Source organism: Pygocentrus nattereri, chromosome 23, assembly GCF_015220715.1.
Source record: "Pygocentrus nattereri isolate fPygNat1 chromosome 23, fPygNat1.pri, whole genome shotgun sequence".
NCBI lineage: Eukaryota > Metazoa > Chordata > Actinopteri > Characiformes > Serrasalmidae > Pygocentrus > Pygocentrus nattereri.
In genome coordinates, this window is record NC_051233.1 from 12,051,315 (window position 1) to 12,075,113 (window position 23,799).

Sequence of the window (23,799 nt, forward strand, 5' to 3'; positions counted from 1 at the left end):
GGCCCAGACAGCACAACAACCACAGCACACATTCCTACTTGGCATCAGTTTATCAGAGCTTTAGTCGAGAGAAATCGGTGGCATTTTTGGATGTTGTTGATATATGGCTTCCACTTTGCACAGCAGTGACTTACACTGCGTTTGTAGATGCAGTGACAAACTATGTTTACTGACAAGGATTTCTGAGGTATTCCTGAACCCATGTCCTTCATTATAGAAGCGTGTCAGCTTTTCATGCAGTGCAGGGATTGAAGATCACAGGCATTCAATGTTGGTTTTCATTCTTGCACTTTATGCACAGGGATTTCTACAGATTCTCTTAATCTTTTAACAATGTTATGGAATGTAGACAGTGAAATGCATAAATTCCTTTCAGTCATGTCTTAAACTTGAAATGTTCTTAAAACGTTATTCCCATTTCCAGATTTTGCAAAGTGGGGAACCTTGACCCGTCCCTGCACATAAACGACTGAGCCTTTAATGAATGTTACTTTCATACCCAGTCATGATAGAATTAGCAGTTACTTATTTACCTGTTCACCTGTGGAAAGTTCCCAAAAAGGTGTTTTTGATCATTCTGCAAAATTCTCATTCTTACATTGCAACAGTCACAACTTTTTGTTGATGAAGTTGATAAGCTAAAATATTAAATATCTCTTCTTTGCACTGTTTTTAATAAAATACTTAAGACAGTGTATTGTCCTTTTTTGTTATTGGTTTGTTATATACATAGTTTTATATATATATATTTATATATATACACTTACACTTACTGACATTCACAAGCAAAGTTCTCCATATTTTACTTTCCTGTTACACATTTCTAATACTTTACAATTGTAAAACAATTCTAGTAGCTTTACAATGAAATAGAAACATTTCTTTTTCAACTAACTGTGTTTTTACTAGTCTAATGGAATTTTCTCAGCACAGCCTCACTTTGATTTCTAGATGGTGGTTAAGTGAAAGTAATGTACTGGGCCACAACCTGCAATCCATCCATCCATTTTCTAAGCCGCTTCTCTGTCAGGGTCGCGGGGGGTGCTGGAGCCTATCCCAGCAGTCTTCGGGCGGAAGGCAGGATACACCCTGGACAGGTCGCCAGTCAGACAGACAGACAGTCACTCACACACTCACACCTAAGGGTAATTTAGCATGTCCAATCGACCTGATTGCATATCTTTGGACTGTGGGAGGAAACCGGAGAACCCGGAGGAAACCCACGCAGACAACATGCAAACTCCACACAGAGAGGACCCCGGTCACCCGGCCGGGGAATCGAACCAAGGCCCTCTTCGCCATGAGGCGACAGCGCTACCCACCACGCCACCGTGCTGCCCCTACAACCTGCAATGCACTTCAGAATTAATAAATTGCTCCTGTAAATAAAGGGGGTAAAATGCTAGTGTGCTGAAAATACTGCTATACATTACTGTGATGAGATGACTAAATAATGGCTTACATCATTTGAACCTAAACTAACTATTGCTGGATTACATAATTACTTTGATTCATCAAAGGACATGCTTATTTGGAACTGTCCAGATGTTCCCACTGTGATGTGACAGAGGCTGCATTTGTATTTAGCATTTGTCTGCATTACCAGCCAATATCGCAATAATGATTAACAAAAGAAAATACTGCATAGCCCTCGTGTGTACTCAGCACACAGCATGCAATGAACCAGCAGTGATAACACATGGCTTTTATTTTGGCTCCTGCAATTTGACAGTTACCCCTACAAAAATGACAATAACTGTATGACTTAATTTAATTTTCCTCCATTCAATTCCCTTATAAGCTTGGCTCTGCTTACAGACTTTGACAGACATTCTGGACTCATTTGTAGGTCGAGTTGGCCAGACCAGATGTTGTGACAGAGTTAGCCCATTAGCTCCAGGCTAGTGTGGTTGTATAATATGAAACAAAGAAAACAGACTAAGCAGTGTAAAGTACCTTTATTGTGTATCTGCATGATGGGTCAGCTATAGACTGATATACAGCAGACTACGTCTACAGTGCTAAGAGCCAGAAAGATTTTCCCCAATACATATCAGTTGCTATGCCTCATGTTTATGGCATGGATATGTCAGTGTTGAGATAGGGTTCAATTAGTTACTAACCATTCTCAGCATAGCAATGACATGCTAGTTAGTAACATGGTACTTAGCATTAGGCACAGCGGTGTTACTGGAGTTTGGCACACCTCAAAGTCACTGTTGTGTTGAGAGTAGTCTGCCAACCAAAGATATTCTGCCAATAGTAGTCCTGAGGTCAGAAACAGTGATCCTATGGTGGTCCCTTCCTATTGCAGCAACAGATGAGCTACAATCATATACCTACAAACAGTACACCTACAAAAGGCCAACATATGGAAGGTGTACCTGATAAAATGGCCACTCCTGAGCAACACTACATCATGGCTGTGAGGCTCCTGAGCCAGCTGCTTGAGCAACAATAATTTGTGGCTTTGAGGCTTTTGAGACGGGTGTGAGTGTGTCTGCATAGTCTGTGAGGCTCTTAGGCCTGAGCCATTCTGCACTGCAGCTGTAAGGCCCATGGACTGACCACCTAAGCACCAGGACATTGTGGCTGCAAAGCTTCTGTATCAACCATCTCAGCGACACTACACTGTGGCTATGAGGTTCCAGGATCAACCATCTCAACGACACTACATTGTGGCTGTGAGGCTCCTGGATCAGCCATCTGAGCGACACTACATTGTGGCTGTGAGGCTCCTGTATCAACCATCTGAGCGACACTACATTGTGGCTGTGAGGCTTCTGGGTTAGGCACCTGAGCAATATTACGTTGTGGCTGTGAATTTACACTGCAGGTGCAAGGGTTCTGGCCACCAGAGCAACACTACATTATGGTGTTGAGGCTTCAGGGCTGGGTTCCGGCCAACTACTGATGTGCCACTACACTATGGCTACAGGGCCTCTGAGCCAGCCACCTGGTCATCACTACATTGTGGCTGCAAGGCTCCCAGGCCAGGCACCTGAGTGGCTCTATATCATAACTGTGAGGTGTCCTGGATTGGGCCACCTGAGCAATTCTAGAATGTTGCTGTGAGGCTCCTGGGCCAGCCATCTGAGCAACTCTATGTTACAGTTGTAAGGCTCTTGGGCCAACTGCCCAAGTGACTCAATGTCACAGCTGCAAGGTTCCTGCTGGCTGCCTGGGTGATTGCACATCAGGGCTGTGAGGCTTGGGTGGGCTGCCTGAGTGACTCTACATCACGGCTGTGAGGGTCCTGTGCCAGGTGCCTGAGCATTATTACATTTCTTTTGTTCTGTTTCTTTGGGTTTGGGTTTGAGAGCTTACTCTTTGAGAGTATTTCTCTTTAGAATATCTTTATGAAATAGTGAAAATATGAAATAGTACTACTTGCATCAAGTTTTTAATATTATCTAGTAAACTTATTAGGCAGTTTCTAGTAAGATACAGTCGTTTGCAGAAGTTTGGGTGCCCCTGGTTAAATCACGTTATGATTTCCTAAGTGAAAATAAATTAACACTTTGCAGTCGCAGATGTCACCATATTTACATGTGTTCTCTGTAGAGGACCTTATTTTCAAATAGAAGATCAACAAGACTTTTGTACCCAGTATGGATGGTTCCGGTTCTGTTTTCTAAAATGATGAAATATTTAAACAATTAGCTCAGTTCTTTCGTATGGAGTAAATGTAAACCAAGAGTTAAATTTAATGGTTTTCAACTATCAAACTCCATGGGTTGTCTGGATTTACCAATAATCAAGCTGCATTTGAGGCTTTTACATTTAAAATACATCTTTGAATGGGTAAAGACTGAATTATGGGTGGACCTTTAATGGTCCCTATTAAAGTATTCCATTGCTGACCGTTTATGTTTTAAAAAATGTCAAATTAGGAGAAGCTGTTAACTGTCATGATTGGCCCCTCCCAGTCCTGTCCATGTGCTTGTGTTGTGTTTACTTCCCAGTCCTGTGCTTCTTTGTTTTGGTTTTCAGTCCTGCACTCTTGTTTCGTGCCTCCACCCCTGATTGTCTCCACCTGTTTCCCACCTGTCCCACATCATTCCTGTGTTACATAAGCCCCGTGTTTGCCCTGGTTTGTGTTGGTCTTTGTTTGTTGATGTAAGTAAGCTTGTTGGATGTACTGTTGGTTCTGTTGGAATTGTTTGTCTGTTTTGAGGTTTCGTTACGTCTAACTCTCGTGCTCTTCGTGTTGGATATATGAACCTGGACTGTCATGACCACGACCCTGGATTTGCCCTCAATAAAAGTCGCTTACCTCAGCGTATGCGTCCGCCTCCTCGCTCCTCATTACATTAACTCACTTAAGACAACCACTTAAGATATGGGGGGTGTTTGTCATTTTATAGGAAGGTCTAAGATGACTGCTGTTCTAACATCAATTATTAATCATCCAGGATTTGTACCAGGTAGTGGTATGCAAGCACTCAAATTTGGGCAGCCAAAGGCACGAAAGTGTGAGCTGTTCTTTTTAAAGATGGAGGTTTAATGTATCTTGCTCAGCAATGCCATTTTTGCAACTTTGATAAATGCCTGTTAGAAATAGTTTTATTTTACCCCTTTGGAAAAATGTCTGAGTCTTTCAACAACATATTCAAAATTAAGCCAGCAATTAATACGTATGAGAGTAAGAATACATGGGAGAGAGAACTATGTACAGCTATTAGTGGTGATGACTTGGGCAATATCTGGAGATACGCCAAGAACATGTCTATATGTAACCATACAAAAGTGATTCAGCTTCACATCTGGATTTAACCCAGTCAAAAGCCCAGTCAAGGCTCTGACACTCACTTAGACGCCATTCCCCAGACTCCTCTAGGGAATCACATGTCTCCTGCCACCTCTGACCTGCCTTCACGCTCCAATCACCACTCTCACTCTCCTGAATACTGATGTGGTTCACCTGTGTTGTACGTAATATGACTAATTAGCTTTAGCTTATAAGCCCAGGCTTAGCACAGGATCAGTGTGAAGTATTGTATCATTTTTGACCTACTGAGCGTTTTCTTTCTATATCTGCCTGATTGTTTATGACCCTTTTGCCTGTTTTCCGATTACTTCTTTTGCTATTCCCTTTGGATTATCTGCCTGTGGTTATGTCTCCATGTTCTGACCTTTTGGACTGTTCTCTGGACTTTGATCTTTTGTCTCGCCCTTTGGATTTTTTGGTTTTGACCCACGCCCTTTTTGTGACTACAAAATTACGGATTACGTCTTCATTACTAAAGTCTTCCTTGTTCATTTTTACCGCAAGTGTCTGATTTCATCTGCGCCATTACACACAATTTCAACTGTTTATCCTGACCCCTCAGATAGGCTGTCTTGCCCATTGATTTTAGTAAAATCCAGTAAGAAGAAACTATATGATATTTTGCTGAGGGTCTTCAAACTTTTGCATATGACTGTATACTATTTGCACTTAAAGTGCGTATTCAAAACCCTTTAGCACAACTCAAAGAGACAGGTTTAACAGTCATAATTATGACCTTGCTGGCAAGCATCACTGAGAATAACCTTAATGTTTTGTCTGCTAAGCTTGCAGGACAGAACCAAAGCAGTGGAAGCAGGTAATTCCCAGCACTGACAAAGCTTATATTTGACACAGGCAACTGTGCATGAAGAATTCAAGAACCTGCTGACATCACTGACGGGAAAGGTTGGAAAACATGCAGTCGATTGCGTCTGAACGTCTACTGTAACGTTAATAAAAAGAACTTCAGCTGGTGAATAAACTCAGTATGACTCTCACTTTGCTCAGAGTGATGGGGCGCCTGAGTTTGAGCATAGCCAATCAGAGTGGCCTTTGCTTTTGATCTTTTGCTGCTATCGCCATGGCTACAGCTGATGACATGCAGACTGTTGAAGACCAGGGCTTCTGGGAACACGACGCTGATGGTTACGGGAAGTGGCAGAATAAAACGATCATTGTGAAAGTGTCAGTGTCTAATGGTCATTTTAAAACTGTCACTGAATTTGACCACAATAGTTTAGAAGACCAAATGTGGGCCAGAAAGAATCAGAAGACTTATACATTTGTGTAAAAAAAGAAAGAAAGAAAGAGAAAGAAAGAAAGAAAGAATATATATATATATATATATATATATATAGAGAGAGAGAGAGAGAGAGAGATAGATAGAGAGAGCGAGCATATTACAGACTGTGGTAAGGAATCGTCACTGTCCAAAGAAAACCATTTCCATTTTTGCCTTTTTTTTCTATATCATTTCAACACCAGCTGTCCTTTATGCTCTGTGAAAATTTCATAATGAATGGACCAATACAAATGCTCTAAAATCACTCGGACTTTACTTACACTAAAGGGTAAGAGTGTTAAAGTTACTATTTTGGAGATACTAGTTTTTGTTTGGACATCCACAATATCATCATTTATTGGGTATTTTCTTTTGGGAGCTGGCTGTTCCAAACCCCAACCCCTCAATTTCTACTTGTGGAAATAAGACCTGATTGACTTGAAGGCCTACAGTGATGTTGTTCTCACAGAATTGATCAAAAACATGATTTGTTGACATCTTTGTCACTTCCTAATTATGCAGTGTTAACCTAACACTTCAGTTAACCTAGCTTTCTGTCCAGCTCTTAAAGTCCTAATTATTAGGACAGTTCACTAAGCTATATCTACCCAGATACCACAGAGCAAAAAACAGAAGAATTCAACCCTTTTCCACCCAAAACTTAGCAATAAAACAAGAGTAGCACAGCAAGACTTGCATAATTTAAATATAAGAAATTTTAACAAATCAGACAAATCAGTCTAAGAATTTCTCAGCACAAGAACACAGCTCTAATGTTTTGGAGTGCTTTTGAGTTCCAGTTAATGGGTTTATAACAGTAGCTTCCTTACATTCATGATATCAGTGAGAGTAAACTGCTTTACTCAGCCAATATGATGATCAACTCACCAACTAATCAGCTTTCGGTAGCAGTAATGCTCACATCCTACAGCTTAAGACTTGTTTGCTGTAAAAAACAGAGATACTAGTAAGTTTCCTTTATTTTTAATTGAGACATTGCTCTGTTCTTTAAATTAAAGGAAGCTCCTGAATAAAAAACTACAAATTTGATCTTTTTTTGGTTTGTTTTTAGCCATTTAGTTCCATTCATCAACTTCCCAGCCCCTCAGACTCATGCGTTCTCCAGTGTTCTGCATTTACATACATAGTTGTGATTACATCATTTCAGCACACGGCAAATTTTCTGCAACTCAGTGAGCATGGAGGCATAAATGTTTTATTTTGTCTAGTTGCCCAAATATGATGTTAACATCAGCCCTATTTTAAAGTGTTCCCAGTCCACTTGAACACAAGATTCCCACATATTTTTCAAAGTCTTACTAAGCTATGTCTTGTGTCTCTATGTCTTTGTGTATCTGCAATAGCTTATTTGTGCTGGTTTTCAAAAACAATGATGAGAGCAAAGCGACATTCAGTATGGCATGATTCACCTGAATAATCTCTGTTTTACAGAAAAGTAACAGCTCTGGATTAGGAAATAATACATGTCCTAACACACTATGGTCCAGGAATTAAAACCAGCCTGGAAAAAGTTCACAAAAATATCCTTGGTTCCTGAAAAGGTTCCTCAATGGAAATACATCTCATATGTCCCAGAGAAAGGAGTGTTTAAAGAAAGACAGAGAGAGAACTAGACAGAGACATACTCTCAGGCAGACACAGATGCTTCTACATCACAAGACAGGCTTTGGAGAAGGGACTTCTGGAACCCTTCTTCAGAAGATTCTGGAACCAGGAATTCCAGCAGCAGGTCAAAGATGCAGTAGATGAGGTGCCTGCAGTAGATAAAGGTGAGTGACATTTTGATTGTGACAATAAATTACACCATTATACACTTTCTTGAGTGCATCACAGGCACAGTCTGTACTTCTAAAACTGTAGCTGACTGCATACATTGTAAAAATTGTACTGGCAAATTAAAATTGTACAGAAAAGAGCTGTTTGAATTATAGACATAATGCTTTCATCACATTTATTTTTCTTCTAATTGTTTGATTTTTCCGCCAGTTTCTCAGATATCAATACAAATAAAGAGTATTAATATAAATTACTAGCAAACTTCAGAAAAAAATACAATTTTATGATATTGTTATATTTATGTAGGATGGCATCCAGGATCATACCATTACATTTTTTCCACATTGCCACAAGAGACCAGAACACTTTATTACATGTTAGGGATAGTGATCTTGACAATATGTACAGTAATAACTAGCCTAATTTTGTATGGCATGCTAACAACATACTAACATGCAAAATTTTAAGTAAGGACCTGCAGTGAGACGCTGAGGTTTGAAAATGATACCTGTTGATGTGAGGGTCCTGCAGAGACTCCAGCATATGCTCCCAACTCAGCTTATACTTCTCGCACCCTAATATATCAGGAATGAGCTCTGGATAACAAATAAGCACACAGGCATACATAAAGGAGTATGATACAAAATACAATATGATAAATGCGCTAATGTTCAATAAGTAACGTGTAATACAGTTTTGTTGAATAAAATGTAGTCATGATCACAATCAACAGTTCTTTTGCCCACAGAGGACTATGGTTGCCAAGCAACAGTGGTTCAATAGTTCAGAATTTAACTGATGTGCACAGTCATATGTATTTTGTACAAAGCATTCAAATTCAGCCAATCAGATATCAGAACCAAAAACCAGAAAACTGGCCATCCGTTTTATATGGCCAGTTTCCTTTCTTTCAGTGATGTTCACAAAAGCAGCTCAAGTGCTAAGAGCTCTCCCTTGTGGAGAATCTGCAGCCTGACAAACATGAGCGTGTAAAACGTCTGGTCCATAAGATCATTAGCAACAGTGATTGACAAGACTGTTTGGATGCTGTAAGAACTGACCTGGAAACAGTTTCATGAGGCAGTCGAGGCACTGCAGGCGTGTTTCCTCCCTCTGTTGTGGACTCCTCTCAGGCTGTGGGCCCACAGGTAAATCCCCACCAGGCCACACAGCCTCCTGCAGCACCCGCAAGTAGATCACCCAGCATGGGGCACTGGTCAGGTGAGCTATTCCGACCTCCAACCACCTTGTCAAAAAGAAAGAAACTGCTAGAAGATCCTTTCTCCAGCTCTCAACTTACACAACTGATTCTCATTAGGTTCCAGACACTAAGACGAGGCAAGGATTCAAAAATCCTAATGAGAACCAGAGGAACATGAGTCTCCCTGGAGTCTTGTCACGTGAAACATCACTCACTTCACAAGGGATGTTGACATATTTCCTGTTCACTAATGCTTCTGCAGACATCAGAACAAAGTTCATGCCTTGCATGTGTCTGCGGTGTCGTGTTAACCATTAGAAGTCACAGCTATCGCCAGGGATGACAAAAGCAAGGCGTCGTTTTATGTTGATTATTTCTCACTTCTAACTCATTGAAACAAACACAGAAATTGTGTTGAAAGGGCAGATACCAAATTCTGGCAATTTATTAATGATTGAAAATGTTCCACTCAGCACTGATGACGTCAAATAGTTTTATGTGCTCATTTGCATACTGCATATCACAACTGCTAAGGTCAAAATCTTTACATTGATTAGCAAATAATATATCGTGCAGCCCTGTGGGAGAATGTTGTTTTCATCTAAGTGTTGTTCACTTCATCTCAGTTGTCTTGTCTTCTGGTGCCAGTGATGCTAACTGACTAATCCGGCCTGTCTTTCAGCACGCTGGGTTTGTTTTGGTAACAGGCGGCACCATGTCTCGTCCTAGGCACAGTTATGCCGAGTGATGAATATTTAATCTCACGCTCACACTTTCCTCGCAAGCCATAGCATACGGGTACAAGAGTGGCCATAGCACGCATGCCTCAGGGTAAGCGCATGCAGACGAATACGAAATCGATATGAATAGTCATGCTGAAAAGCACACAGCAAAGCCTCTCAGACACTTCTCTCCACCCATATTGGGTGATTTCTGATCATCAAAAGTCCAGGAACGGCACCAAAGGACAAGGATGGGCATTTTAATAGATAGAACGCACAGACCAAAGCGACCCATAAAGACACATAAATCTAATTAAAGGGTACAACATGCACTTAACACATTTCAATATTCACTGTCCACCTTTTACAATAGGCTTATGCAATATGTTTTAACATTACCAATCCATCAGACCTGATAGGAGCAAGACAGGACCAATGAACACTACAATAACGTCTCGCAGATGCTCTTATGCAACAAGAAGAATTCCACAGGAAAAAAAAGAAAAAACATAGCATTTGAAATGACAGTACTCCCCACCGTCTCATTTCTAGTCAATCAGTGAGTTCTCCATGTATTCCACTGCATCTAATTGAATTAGCTCGCTTAAGTATTTTGACTTGGCAGTTTCCAAATAAAAGAGGTTGCAAAAATGCAGCTGGGGCTTCAAATCAAGGGAGCAGGAACGAGGAATGGATTTCATCCTGATTTTGTTTCCATTCAGTTTCTTTCCTTTTATTTTTCACAAGCCAAGTACTAAGAGTCAGGACACTATGTCCAGACGTCTGAGAATGGGCCATAACGTCTCATCTGACCATGAGGCCGGTGTTTAGGCTGAGGGGCTCAGACTGACCGCCCCTCTCAAAAGTCCATAAAAAGGGACGAACAACGGAGGCTGATACTAGAGATGAGAAAGTTGTTGCAGTAAAGGCATAAAAGTTTGATTGGATTTGAATTTGATTACATTTTAACAAGCAAATTAGCTTCTCTCTCATGCTACACGTTCTTATGTTGATCTTCAGATAAGCAGTACTTGAAGCTTTCATCTTTATGAGAGAGAAGAATATTAAGCAGTGGTGGACGAATCATGTACTTGAGTGAAAGTAGAGACACCCAAGGTAAAATATTACTCCAGTAAAAGTAGAAGTTCCTCCCTTTAGACCTCCACTTGAGTAAATGTATGAAAGTATTTGCCTTCAAATGTACTTAACCATCAAAAGTAAAAGTACTAAAAGATTAATTATGACTTTAATGTCCTGTTATCATTTTTATAACAAGACTCGCTTCATGAACTCATTTCAGGTGAAAGTCCTCCAGTGTCTCTCTTGGTAAATCAGTCTTTTAATAGAACGTCATTAATTAGTGACGCTGATCTCTATTAAAATGATCATAAGCACAAAACACTGAAGGCAAACAGTTTCCATCAGGGAGAACCGAGTGGCTCTGAAATCACTTTTTACAAACAAGCAAAGTTTTAGTTTAAGATTTATTTAAGTTTAAGTTCAATAAAAACTTGCTTTTGTAAACAAAGTTTGGTTAGAGTCCAGAGTTTCTTCTATCATTTATGTTGAATAGACACTCCCAAAATTTTACACTGTTGCACTGATGTTGAACCGTGTGCTTGTACCGGGTCGGTATGTCCAACAGGTCAAAACAAGCTCAAAACAAAGTGTGCACTATGCCCTGATTGGTGTTCTTGCTTCACGCTTCTTTCGTTTTGATGTTAGGTTTTAATACACACAGAAACCAAAAGGAACGACAGATTTCTCAAAATGTAGTTTAGTAAAAAGTCAGATGTTTGACTTTAAAATGTAGTGGAGTGAAAGTAAAAAAGTCACCCAAAAGGGAAATACTTCAGATCTCCGAAATATAGATACACAAAAAGCTACTTAAGGACAGTAACAAATTACTTTTACTTAGTTACTGTCTAGCACTGACATTAAGCTCCATTGTTGCTTCAGATCTGAATAAATCCACAGGTGCTTCTGTCCATCCTTCCACTGTGCGAAGACAACTCAGAACTCAGAGTCTGAAATTATGTTTAACTGTCAAGAAGCCTCCCTGAGAAAAAGAAAAAGACAACAAAGTAGAACATTCACAAAATTCAATAAAGAAGCTGCTGGTGTTCTCCGACTAATGAACTGACCACTCCAGAGTCCAGACCTCAACATCACTAAATGTGTTTGGGATTGGTTTGCTTCTAAGGTTAAACTTTGGAGGTGTGGAAATAAAAAAAACAAAAAACTATCGACCAGAAAAACTGAAAACAAGTCTCCCAAAAGTGCCGAAATCATCTTAGCCAGGGGTGTCCATTCATATCTGCAGAGGGACGGTGTAGCTGCAGGTTTTCACTCCAACAAAACAGGAGGTGACCTGATGAAATGTTCGAAGACTAAAGACCAACTGATTAAACAGGTAGGATCAGGTGTGCTTCAGCTTGTTTGGAGTGAAAACCTGCAGCCCCACCAGCCCTCTGTGGATGAGATTGGGCACCACTGATCTCATCTGTCAGCTGATGTAGCAGAACTGGATGGATGGATGGATGGATGGATGGATGGATGGATGGATGGATAGATAGATAGATAGATAGATAGATAGATAGATAGATAGATAGATAGATAGATAGATAGATAGATAGATAGATAGATAGATAGATATAGCAGCAATATTATAATGTAAAGTGCCTAGTGAGCATGTCATTACAGCAGCACAGTCAGTATTAATAGGAGAGATGATATGGTGATGTGGTTTAGCACAGTTCAGACAGTAGGTTAGTGCTCTCCTCCAGGTGTGTTCAGCTGTCCAATGACATTACTTGAGCAGCAGTTCGAAACAATACGGTGGTGCTTCATATGACTCGGAGAAAACATCTGTTTGCCTTCGCCCTCCTAACACTATTGGTATCGTGTGATTGGAGGAATCCTAACTAGTGCGTAGAAGAAGGCTCCCCCCTCCCATCCTCACCATGTTCTACAGGGGGACTGTGGAGGCCATCCTGAGCATCATCGCTTGGTATCGTGTGATTGGAGGAATCCTAACTAGTGCGTAGAAGAAGGCTCCCCCCTCCCATCCTCACCATGTTCTACAGGGGGACTGTGGAGGCCATCCTGAGCATCATCGCTTGGTTTGGGAATTGCACCGCCTCAGACCACAAGACCCTACAGCGTATAGCGAGGACAGCTGAGAAGATCATCGGGGTCTCTCTCCCCTCCATCATGGACATTTATACCACACGTTGTATCCAGAAAGCCAGTAGCATTGTGGACGCCCCCATCCATCCCTCACACAGACTTTTTTCACTGCTGCCATCTGGAACAGCTTTGTTCCTCAAGCAATCAGGTTTTTAAACTCACAAGAACTGAGCTGACCCCCCGCCACACACACTCCACACACACACCTATTTTGATGCTCTACTTGCACTATCTGGATCATTGCTGCTACACTGTGTTTTCACTGTTTTACTCAGGTTTTTCTACCTCAGTAACTGCTGTGTTTATGTATGTCATCTGACTGCATGACTCACAGATCACAGCATGTTAATATCTCTGCACCTTATTCCACTACCTCATGTCCAGAATGAGTGCTGTGTTGGTGCTGCAATGTCCCGTCTGTTTACTGTGTCTAATGTCTGTTTATTCTATTTATTGTTTCTAGTTTAATTTTTTGTTTGCACACAATGTCTGCACGTTCACATTTTGTAATTTGTGTTCCTTGTTGCACTGTAATTTCACTCCACATTGTACTTGTACATATATGGAATGAAAATAAAAGCCTCTTGAGAATTGGATTTGACAACACGGAGGTGGGGCGGGGTGCAGAATCTAAGCTGTAATAAACACAAAGGTTGGATGCACTAAATACTGAAACACACGAAATGCTTAGTTGTTGAGATGTATTTTCCCATCAAATATGTTTTTTGGAGGTTTTCCTGATGCTAAAATTTTTTTCAAGATTTTTGACAAGCAAAGTAGCTGTACTCTAATGCTATGCGTTCTCATGTTTAAGAGCTATGAGATTTGATGATGATGGGTATTGATTCGCCAGTAGATCACAGTGCAGGGCCTGAGTTTCTAATCTGTTTAGTCCAATGAAAGAAACAGAGAAAGACCACTGCAGCCGGCTAAAAGAAGTGTCTCAGAAAAGCGCTAGTAAACATCAAGCTTGAGTTCATTTAACACTGTAGTCACATTTAATAAAAAAAAAAAAGAAAAACTTTCGACATAATTTACTGAATTTGTCACATTTAGTTTTAGCTTCATAAACTTTCTGTTTTAAAGCTCAAAGGTACGAGAAGCAATAAATTAGTGGGGCTAGTAACATTAATTGAGGTTAGGCTTTGCTTAACTTCAGGTTGGCTGCTTAAAATGTAAATTTCCATCTGCAACACCTACTATGGACTTGTGGTCTTGGTCTTAACATGGTACAGTAATCATAAGATGCTGAGCATGTGTTTTTTTTGTTTGTTTTTTTTGCATTCAACATGAAGTAGCTTGTACCTTTTATTTCTAACAGTATTTTGAATAATTTCTTACAAATTTAAATATGAAATTTGGCTGAAATACCTATCTTTAGCTGCTACCATGAATGCTTCAGTCACATCACATTTTAAAAGAAAATGATAACACAGCAGTCTCTCGATCACCTTTTGCAGTCTAGTCTGTTGCATCTGAAGTAGTCCATGTTGTTTTCATGGCAGCAGATATAAGCAAATGGCCACTCTTTTGAGGTTAGCTTTAATCTAACATAGCTAACCAGAGCTCTTCTGTTTCCCAAGTCTGATGGTCAGAGGCATGAGTATTTGGGACACACATATGAAGCAAATCACTAGAGCAGGAATTTGGAACCGAGGGCCAGAGTCCAGTACAGTTGAGTGATTTCCCCACTCTAGCACACCAACCAAACCTGGTAATTAACTGAGTTAAAGTAGGTATGCTAGAGCAGGAAAATCACCACATTCTATCGGAATCTGGCCATCCAGCACTGGAGTTCCCCACCCCCGGATTAGAGAAATTCAACAAAGCTGAAGTTGACTTCTAATTCTCATTCCACTTTAAACGGTACAGCAGTTCAAATCAGCCACCTGTACAGAATGTTACTGCTGCTCCATTTAAGGTGAAAACTGTGATGGGCACCACTGCCAGTTCTTTCCAGTTTTCTGAATCTGGCAACCCTACTTGTAACTCCAGCGCAAAACTCTGGAAGCAAACATCCAACACCAAACATATCCTGACTGATTGAGTACATTTAGAGTAAGGAGAACATTTTACCACTTTAAAAGGCCACACAGCCTTTGCTACCCACCCTACTGTGCTGACTTAGGACTATAAAAGGTTATAGAAGATATAAGACAATGTCCATTTCAGGCCCATGGCCTAGACTTTATTAAAATAGTATATGGGGTTATATGCCAACTTTTCAGCACCATGATACTGTCTTTCCTCTGTGGTTTGCTGCAACAGCATGATCTCAGCAATGCCTAACCACAGTCCCTATGGACCAATGGTGACTATAATTTTTCAAAGGACATATGACTATGACACTGACAAGTTCAAGCTGTGGTATAAAAGAAAACGCTTGATAAAAACACAACTTCACTCAATTTTCCTTGTATAATTAAGACAACTGATTAGCCAAGACAAATGTGGTGACTGTTACTGCAAAGGTAATGTATCTAACAAGCAATAGAAATGAATATTGATGGAACAGCAACTAGAATTATGCAAACTGCACACCTAAATCATCACACACCTTGCCCCAAACCACATTGAGTCATTAAGTCATCTCAGAAAGACTTATGCTTGGGTGGTTCCAGAAAATGTAGGACTTCCAGCTATCCATAAAAATTGAACAAAGTGTGCAGCATAACTAAGAACATTAGCAGTCAGCCTGTCCATTGGCTTTTTAACGTACTGTCCTCATCCTACTCTCTCTATCTTTCTCTCTCTCCTTCAGTCCCTCACTCCTACACTTCCAATCTCAGCCCTACTGTTACACAATGCATCTCATAACTCTGATTTGTATAGGCTCAATTCATGTTGAAGTAGTGACACAAAAACAGGGAAAGGCTTCAAACATGCAGCAGGGTGTGCAGTGTTCTGCAAAAGGCTGGCGGCACACATAACTGTTTATTTTTCCAGCTTTCTGCTGTGCTGAGCATTTACTCTGTGAGTGAGTGTGCTGATTCCGGGGTCGCGTGCCTCCTCTCCAGGAATAGCAGCCAGCATGGAAGGCATTTATTTTAGTCAGCCACACATAGTTAGAGAGACAGACAAACAATCATACATCTATACATGTGCGCCTACAATACTGGGAAAATGGTAGAACATCCAACCATCAGATACACACCACTTAAAGCCTTCATCTGTACTCTGGAGTAGCCATACATAAGCCTAAGATCATCACGCCCAGTGCCAGTCAGGTAGACTAGTTTAAATCCCCACAGCACTAGGCTGTGGAGCAGTGAAACTGTGTTCTCTGGAGTGATTGTTTCTCCATCCAGTACTTTTTAGGATGAGTTGCAGCAGCATTAGAGGTGTTATCATCCAGCATCAGTACCTTACCTAACCCTAATGCTTTCTGCAGTGGATGATTACAATCAAATACTCATATCAATGATCCAACATCTAGAGTAAAGCCTTCCACAAGAGTTTTGGCTAGTACTGCAGCAAATGGGGACAAACTCCCTATTAATATCCTTGATTTCAAAAGAAAATAAACAAGTGTCTACAAACCTTTAGAAATATACTGTATGCTTGCATATATATGGAAAGTAGCCTACATGTGTGAACGATTCTCCAAAGCATGTTAATTGGACTGAAACTCAAACTGGGAAACTGAGAAACTGAGGTCAAGTCTACAAACATAAGGTCAAACACCAAGACAAAATTAGAAAGCAGAGTCATTCACAATGCTTTGAATGCTAAAAACAGCTTTTATGTCAGGATCTGGTGATTGATGCCTCTGGACACTTAGCATTCTCTTTCAAACCTGATGAGACAGTCAATAAGATCATGTAACTTAATGACACTGTGCATGGAAAGACCAAAGCCATCATTATAGAGACTGTTAAGCAAATATTATTATGCAGAAATTTGGGCAACCCTATTCAAATTACAGGTTTCATTAATATTCTAAGTACAAAATGAGTATAATGCTCTACAGGGAACAAACTGAAATTATTGCATTGCTAATTTTGGTGTATGTTTACTATTAATTTACACTTGAAAAAAGAAAACATTAAATGTTGTGGTGTATACACCTTTGCAACATGTTTTAGTCACTTCCCAATGTGTTAAATTCAGCAATTAAACACTAAGAAACAGTTAGAAGATATGTACTTTCTACATTTAGAAAATCAATAAAACATGTAATTAGACCGGGGTACCCACACTTTTGCATACAACCATATACACTAGCAGTTTGCACAAAATGCAAATCATTAAAGCTGTGGCCATACACAGTAGTGAGGGCGAAGCACCAGAGGTACCACCATGGCAGTGTAGAGAAACTTAAAGACATAAAACATTGTATGTGTTATTGTGTTGTGTGTGGTGTTATGTGATGGGCTGTGTAACTAGTCTATTGTCAGGCTGAGATGACTGTTCGTGACCTCCTTGCTTTTTGGCCATGTCAGCTAGCACTAGGTGCAGGTTTTCCCCATACTGCATGCAAATAAAACAGCACTTATTCAAAGCTTGATGCTTCCCACATACCCCAACATTGCCCCAATACCACAGTGATGTCAGAAGTGGGATCGCCCCCTAGCAGCTTAGAGAGTAATATTGAACCTCGTGTCAGAACGGCGGGTTAGGCCAAGCCTAGCTGAGGACTACAAGAAAGGAGCAGTGAGGCAAAGACAGGTGAGAATAAGACAGCCTTCAAAGCAGCACGATAAGCCTCAATGACTGCTGGCAAGGACACCTGTCCGACGGCACTGCAAGACTGGAGGTCAGAGGTGGTGTGGCAAGGTACAACATTGGCCTGGTGGGTCAAGGCCAAGCGTCACAGTTCGAACTGATTTGGCAGATTGGCCCTCGTGAAGAAATACTTTCAATCCAAACTTTTGATTGACAAAAGACACAGGCAGTACTTTTTCAGTGAATTTTATTGGTGATCTTGTGGTGAACTGAGTTAATTCCCAGAGAGACAGGAGTTTTGTACTGAAAAGGGGCCACAGAACACTGTACTGGAGGGGAACAGTCTGAATAGCCCCATCAGTGGAAAATCAATTATCATCTGTCTGAATGTGCTGGCTCAACATCACATAATGTTGCCACGTTTTCCTTGACCACGAGATAGGATAGCGCCAGCGCATACCGCAAAACGCAAGGTTTTTTACGTTTTGTTTCTCATCTTTCTGTCTTTCTCTGCCTGTCCTATCTCACTCTTCATCCTTTATCTCTGTCTCTCTCCATTGCACTGCTAAAAATGAAACGTTTTATTGAGTTTGATCCATGTCATGGTGCCTTTTGCCAAGACATAAAAGAAAATATGGCCTGGCAAGGGCTGTACTGTGAAAAAAAAAGGTCCTGGGTTACATAAGCCTGTTCTAGCACAAGTATAAATAGAGGAATAATAAAATGTGACCTTACTACCCACTGTGACCATGCCAGCTCTTAATCTATCAATAAGGGAGAGAGAGAGTACATGGTATTAAGAAAAATCAGACTTCCTTTTCCATATTTAATCCCATACAGGTTACCTGAATTCAGGGCAGAACACTGAGGTAGACATAAGTAAGGAGTAAGTTTGTGGAGGCCTAAGGCTTCTGATGTCATTAAACAGGCTTACATGCTCTTTAAAGGTTACAAAATTAGTTTTGATCTGGTTGTTATGTACAGCAGTGGTCTGCAAATACGCACGCATGGCTATTTTGGTGTCCGTGACATCTGCTCATCATGCTCATGGAATCTGGTTAAAAATTAATGTATCAGGTTCAATCATTGAATTCCATTTACATGTACATGAAGACGTGCACCTCATGCACCTCACCTCCATGGCCAAGCAGCTGCATTCAAGCCTTACATCACCAAGTGCAATGGACTCTAAAGCAGTAGAGACATGTTCTCTGGAATGACAAATTATACTTCTCCGTCTGGCAATCTGATGGAAGTGTCTGGGTTTTGGGGTTGCCAGCAGAATGGTACTTGTTTGTTCAGCAGAAGATTTTGGACAATTTCATGCTTCTAACTTTGTGGGAAAAGTTTGGGGAAGGCTCCTTCCTGTTCCAACATGACAGCGCACCAGTGCAAAAAGCAAGGTCCATAAAGACATGGATGAGCAAGTTTGGTGTGGAAAAACTTGACTGGCCCACACAGAGTCCTGATCTCAACCCGATAGAACACCTTTGGGATGAATTAGAGTGGAGACTGCGAGCCAGGCCTTCTCATCCAACATCAGGGTCTGACCTCACAAAAGAGCTTCTGGAAGAACGGTCAAAAATTTGTATAAACACACTCCTAAAACTTGTGAAAAGCCTTCCCAGAAGAGTTGAAGCTGTTATAGCTGCAAAGGGTGGGTCAACATCACATTAAACCTTATGGATTAAGAATGGGATGTCACTCAAGTTCATATGCGTCTGAAGGCACACGAGCGAATACTTTTGGAAATATAGTGTATCTGGTCTTCCTTTATAGATAAAGCTGACGTAATGTCCATTCACTCTCCACTCTATTAGATGCACCTGCATTGTTGGACCACCCTGTAGATGTAAAGCCAATGAGATGCTCATCTCTTGCTGTACAGTATGAGTTAATCATTCTCTAGTTGTTCACTGGTGATCACAGGATGCTGTCAACAGGATGCTGTTGGCAGGATATTTTTGGTTGGTGGACTATAGTCAGTCCAGCATTGACACTGAAGTGTTTAAAATCTCCAGCAGCACTGCTGTGTCTGATCCACTCATACCAGCACAACACACACTAACACACCACGACCACGTCAGTGTTACTGCAGTAACAAAGTATTCAGAGAAACAGATGGACTACAGTCTGTAATTGTAGAACTACAATTACTCTGGCTTAGAGACAGAGACCATGGGAAACATGTACACATTAGCAAATAAAAAGACTGTCCAATTTAAGTCAAACTGGAAGATGTTTGGCAAAGTACATATGTCACTTATTGGACACTCTTCATAGGTGTCACACATCCATCCAGCCCTCCCCTGGGTCCCTTCTGGACTCCAATTCCCAGAACTCTCTGTGATCTCACATCAATCACAGATCTGTCTCACCTGATTATTAAATTGTTTCAGTTGCTTTTGAATGTCATGTGATTAGTTTAGTGTAGCATATAAGCTTAAGGTTAGCTCAGTGAGAGGTATTGCTTCTGTTACAGAGCTACTGAGCTGTCTTACGTGTGTTTTGGTGGTTTGATTGCTAGTCTTTCCCACAACCCAACCAACAGCTGGGTGTGGACTTTTAGCTTTCCACTGAAGGTGAATGTGCTTTTTTACTTTCCCTGGAATGTCCACAAAAGGCCCAGCCCACACCAGCTGTTCCACAGCATGATGGTCAGTGAAAAATTTCCTTAAATCACATTTCTGTAGCCTCTGTAAAGAGTTGACAGTCTGCCAGAACACATTACAAATCACTGGGAAAAACTTTCACCAGTATGACCCAATGCTGCGCGTTTCAGTGCTTGGAAGGATGCTGCTTTTCCCACAAATGATCTCAAAGGGAGGCAGTCTCAACCACAGAGACCTCAGAGCAATCAGCCAGAAGAGGTGCATATTTGGGGCAGTATACAACAGGGCAATGTGACATGATCTGTTACTAGATATTGCAATTGTTATATGCCCTGTAAAATATTACAAATACGTTGAAGTAACAAGATTGAAGGCAATAACCAACAAAATTAGAACGCCCCAAAAAATAATCTAGAACAGCTGTTCAGGATGTTTACAGTACACACAGTATTGCAACAACCATTAAAAAGTTGTATATTATGTAGCTCTAATAAATAGCATGTCTGCTCTTCTCTGATGCAGTCTATGGAAATCATTTGATTCCTGGTCTGCCTCACCTCTGCACAGTTTTCTGATTAAATCTGAGCCCCTCGCTTTATGGATCATGGCGCTGATGTAATTGACTGTTGGGTCCTTCCCAGCAGCGCAGCAGAGAACTAATGCTAACGGTAAAGGCTGAATAGATTTGATCATATATGTAGAGAAAGAGAGCTCAGCGGGGTGAGATGCTGGGAGCATTAGGCTCATTGTGTTGGCTTCTATGATGTGGTGGGATTTCGTCATGGTGTCGATTAACTCTTCCAGAGTGGCCCCACACAAAAGTTGCCATTGTGATGCAGCTAAGTGAGCTTGTCTTAAGAGCCTCTTCGCATTGTCAAGGCTGAGAAAGCACCACAATGAACATCTGGGAAATTAACAGTATACTTTGTTGGTGGTCAGTGAACTGGGTTTGTGAAAAGAGTGGAAAGACAGGCCACAATGTTAGCTTAATCACACACACACACACACACACACACACACACACACACACATTGTCTAAGTTGCTGATCCTTCTGGATCATGGATAACGGAGAAAAAGTAAACAGCGTTTCCCTTGAATTCACTTCATTGAGATGTCATCACACCACTTACACTGAGATTCTGCACAGTGTCTTTATGTCTTGCTAGTTTGATTGATTCATCTGCATCAGTAGGAAATCGGTGATAATGTACCAGGCTACCTGCAGATTTCTGTGTTCAGACTATATGTAGATTTCTCATTTTCCCACATTTATCGTTATTCACTATTGAAATTCTAACTTTTACAATAAGCAAGCCTTACTAATGCTACAGACCTGTAGAGTGACATTTTACAACACACCTCTGTACTAAATCTGGCAGTTTGTAGCTGGAAGAATACGAGAAAGTGGGACTTTATGCGGATCATAATGTAGTTTCAATTTTTGCCTAACCATTTAAAATCCCAGGCTTATTAGATACTAAGTCATATTCTTAAGTGACTACAGGGACTTTTTGCCATTTTTCTTTTCTTCTTAATGAGTTTCTGCAGCTTGAAGCAAATTTATGAAGATTTTAACACGTATTTGGAAACGGTTTTGGAGACTATCTACTTCTAGTATTTGTTAGCACCATTAGCCTGGCAGCTCCAGTTGTAAAGATGTCTTGCCTGATGCATTTGGGGTATCATGTGATTTGATTTTTTGCCAAACTATTCCTTTAAGACCACCATTAAAAACAATAACATTTACATTTCAATATCAGCCATAAATGTAGCTATGCTCATCACTTTGGTTCAAAATAAATCACTTATAACATTTTCCACGTTTTAAAATTTCAATTTACATTTACTCATTTAACAGATGCTCTTCTACAAAGGAACTTACAAAACATGCAAGCAGTAGAAACCAAAGTGATACAAAGTTTCTGGAAAAACTCTTTTATAACTATTTTATAAGCTAAGAGACAAGCACATAGCTTGATCTGATTAAATTAAAATATGTATCAATGAATGAATAAATAATTAAGTGTAATGGAATTATTTTGTCATTTTTAGCAGCTCCTTCATTTTGTTACCTGGCTACAATGACTGATCTATCTTGAGCCCTTTGTTGATATTGTCATGGTGCATTTATGGGTTTGGGCTGTAATTTTTGTGGCATAAAAAAGAGCTAACATCTGAATTCTAAATGAATATGAATTTAGTGAACTAATACTCAAGCATTGAGTTCTTATATATCTCAAATAGTCTTGTTTATATGGTTTATGACACTGTTTGTTGTCTGTTAAAATGAATAAAAGCAAACATTACGTGATCCCTGGTACATAACACTGACATTATCATACCATAAACGTCATAGCAGATGTTATTTGCTGTCATTACAGTTTTTGTTGAGTGACTGTCATGCTACCATTATTGTTTTTTGTCATGGCAGATGTCACAGTGTTTGATGTCACAACAGCATATGTCACATGCTAGTACTGTAGTTTGCTTATAACATAAGCAATGGCAGTTATCAATGATGGTAACTTGACACTTATATTAGTTGATAATATGTTTCATGACATCATATTGTTGCTTTCCAAAGAAAAATATCTCTCAAAATATAACTTGACAGAATAAAGCAAAAACAGTTGTAACTTCTAGTGCAAGTTAATGCACAAGATTTTGGAGCATTTCTATTGGTCTATTCTTCATGAAGTTTTCACACAATGTAAAGAGCAGCTGCTGTGTACAAATAATTGTGGAAAAAAATTAAATTGGACAACAATAGAGATACTTTTCTGGGGTATTTTTGACAGTGATCAGGACATCAGCTTTGTCCACTTCTTGAGCTATCGCTTTAACGTTACAGTGACTCATACATGTAACACAAACAAGAATATTTTCCATTTTTTATTATGTTTACTGAATGCAGCTGAGCTGTGTGGGAGATACGAGTAAAGAACCCATGATGTGAAACAGGCCCTCAAAATCAACTCATTCATAATGAGAGAAGCAGGCGGAGGAGTACCACCTCCAGACCACAGCAATACACCAGTGTGACACCAGTGCACTACAAATCAGGTGAAAGGAATGTGCAGAACTACGCATGTTTAGTTTCTCGGCATAAGCATCAGTCACGTCAGAGAGTAATCTTTAATTTTGTCAGGGATTTATAACCTATATTGCTCAATTGGGACAACTTGGCTTGGGATTTTTCGGTAGAAGTGTGTATGAGTGGTAAGTGGTGTGAAAACTGGGCCAAAAGCTTTGCAACACGTTTAATAAACCTCTTGATAATATCCAATAAGGCAGACTGCATTGACTAACACTTAACTCACTTATAACTCACGTATTCTCTAATTAAAAGTGGCTCTGGACAAGAGCTCAGAGTTTGGTCAGACATTTGAAATGACCACTGCTTGCTCTACTAATCACCACTGTTAACTATACCTAGAGGCAAAAACAAAAACAAGAACCTGTGTATAGTAACTGCATAACCAGCATAGTAACAAGTGTCATCATCCTATTATATGGATTTTAATGTGACTGGTTTGATATTCCCACGTTTTTCTTAATT

The 23,799-nt window shown here is 40.2% G+C and overlaps 1 protein-coding gene across 3 annotated transcripts in view; it reads right to left on the reverse strand.

Moving 5' to 3' along the window:
• Positions 1-6,209: 6,209 nt before the first annotated feature.
• Positions 6,210-23,799, reverse strand: part of snx19a (sorting nexin 19a) — a 47,647-nt gene continuing 30,057 nt past the window's right edge. Inside the window, exons 10-13 of one of the 3 annotated variants that reach the window (XM_037533564.1) lie at positions 8,912-9,096; positions 8,359-8,446; positions 7,700-7,828; positions 6,210-6,999 (exon numbers count right to left, since the gene is read on the reverse strand). In XM_037533564.1, coding sequence (XP_037389461.1) covers positions 7,702-7,828; positions 8,359-8,446; positions 8,912-9,096 — 400 coding nt within the window. In that variant the 3' untranslated portion in view covers positions 6,210-6,999; positions 7,700-7,701. The other 2 variants (XM_017701775.2, XR_001858032.2) reach the window with 2 other exon arrangements.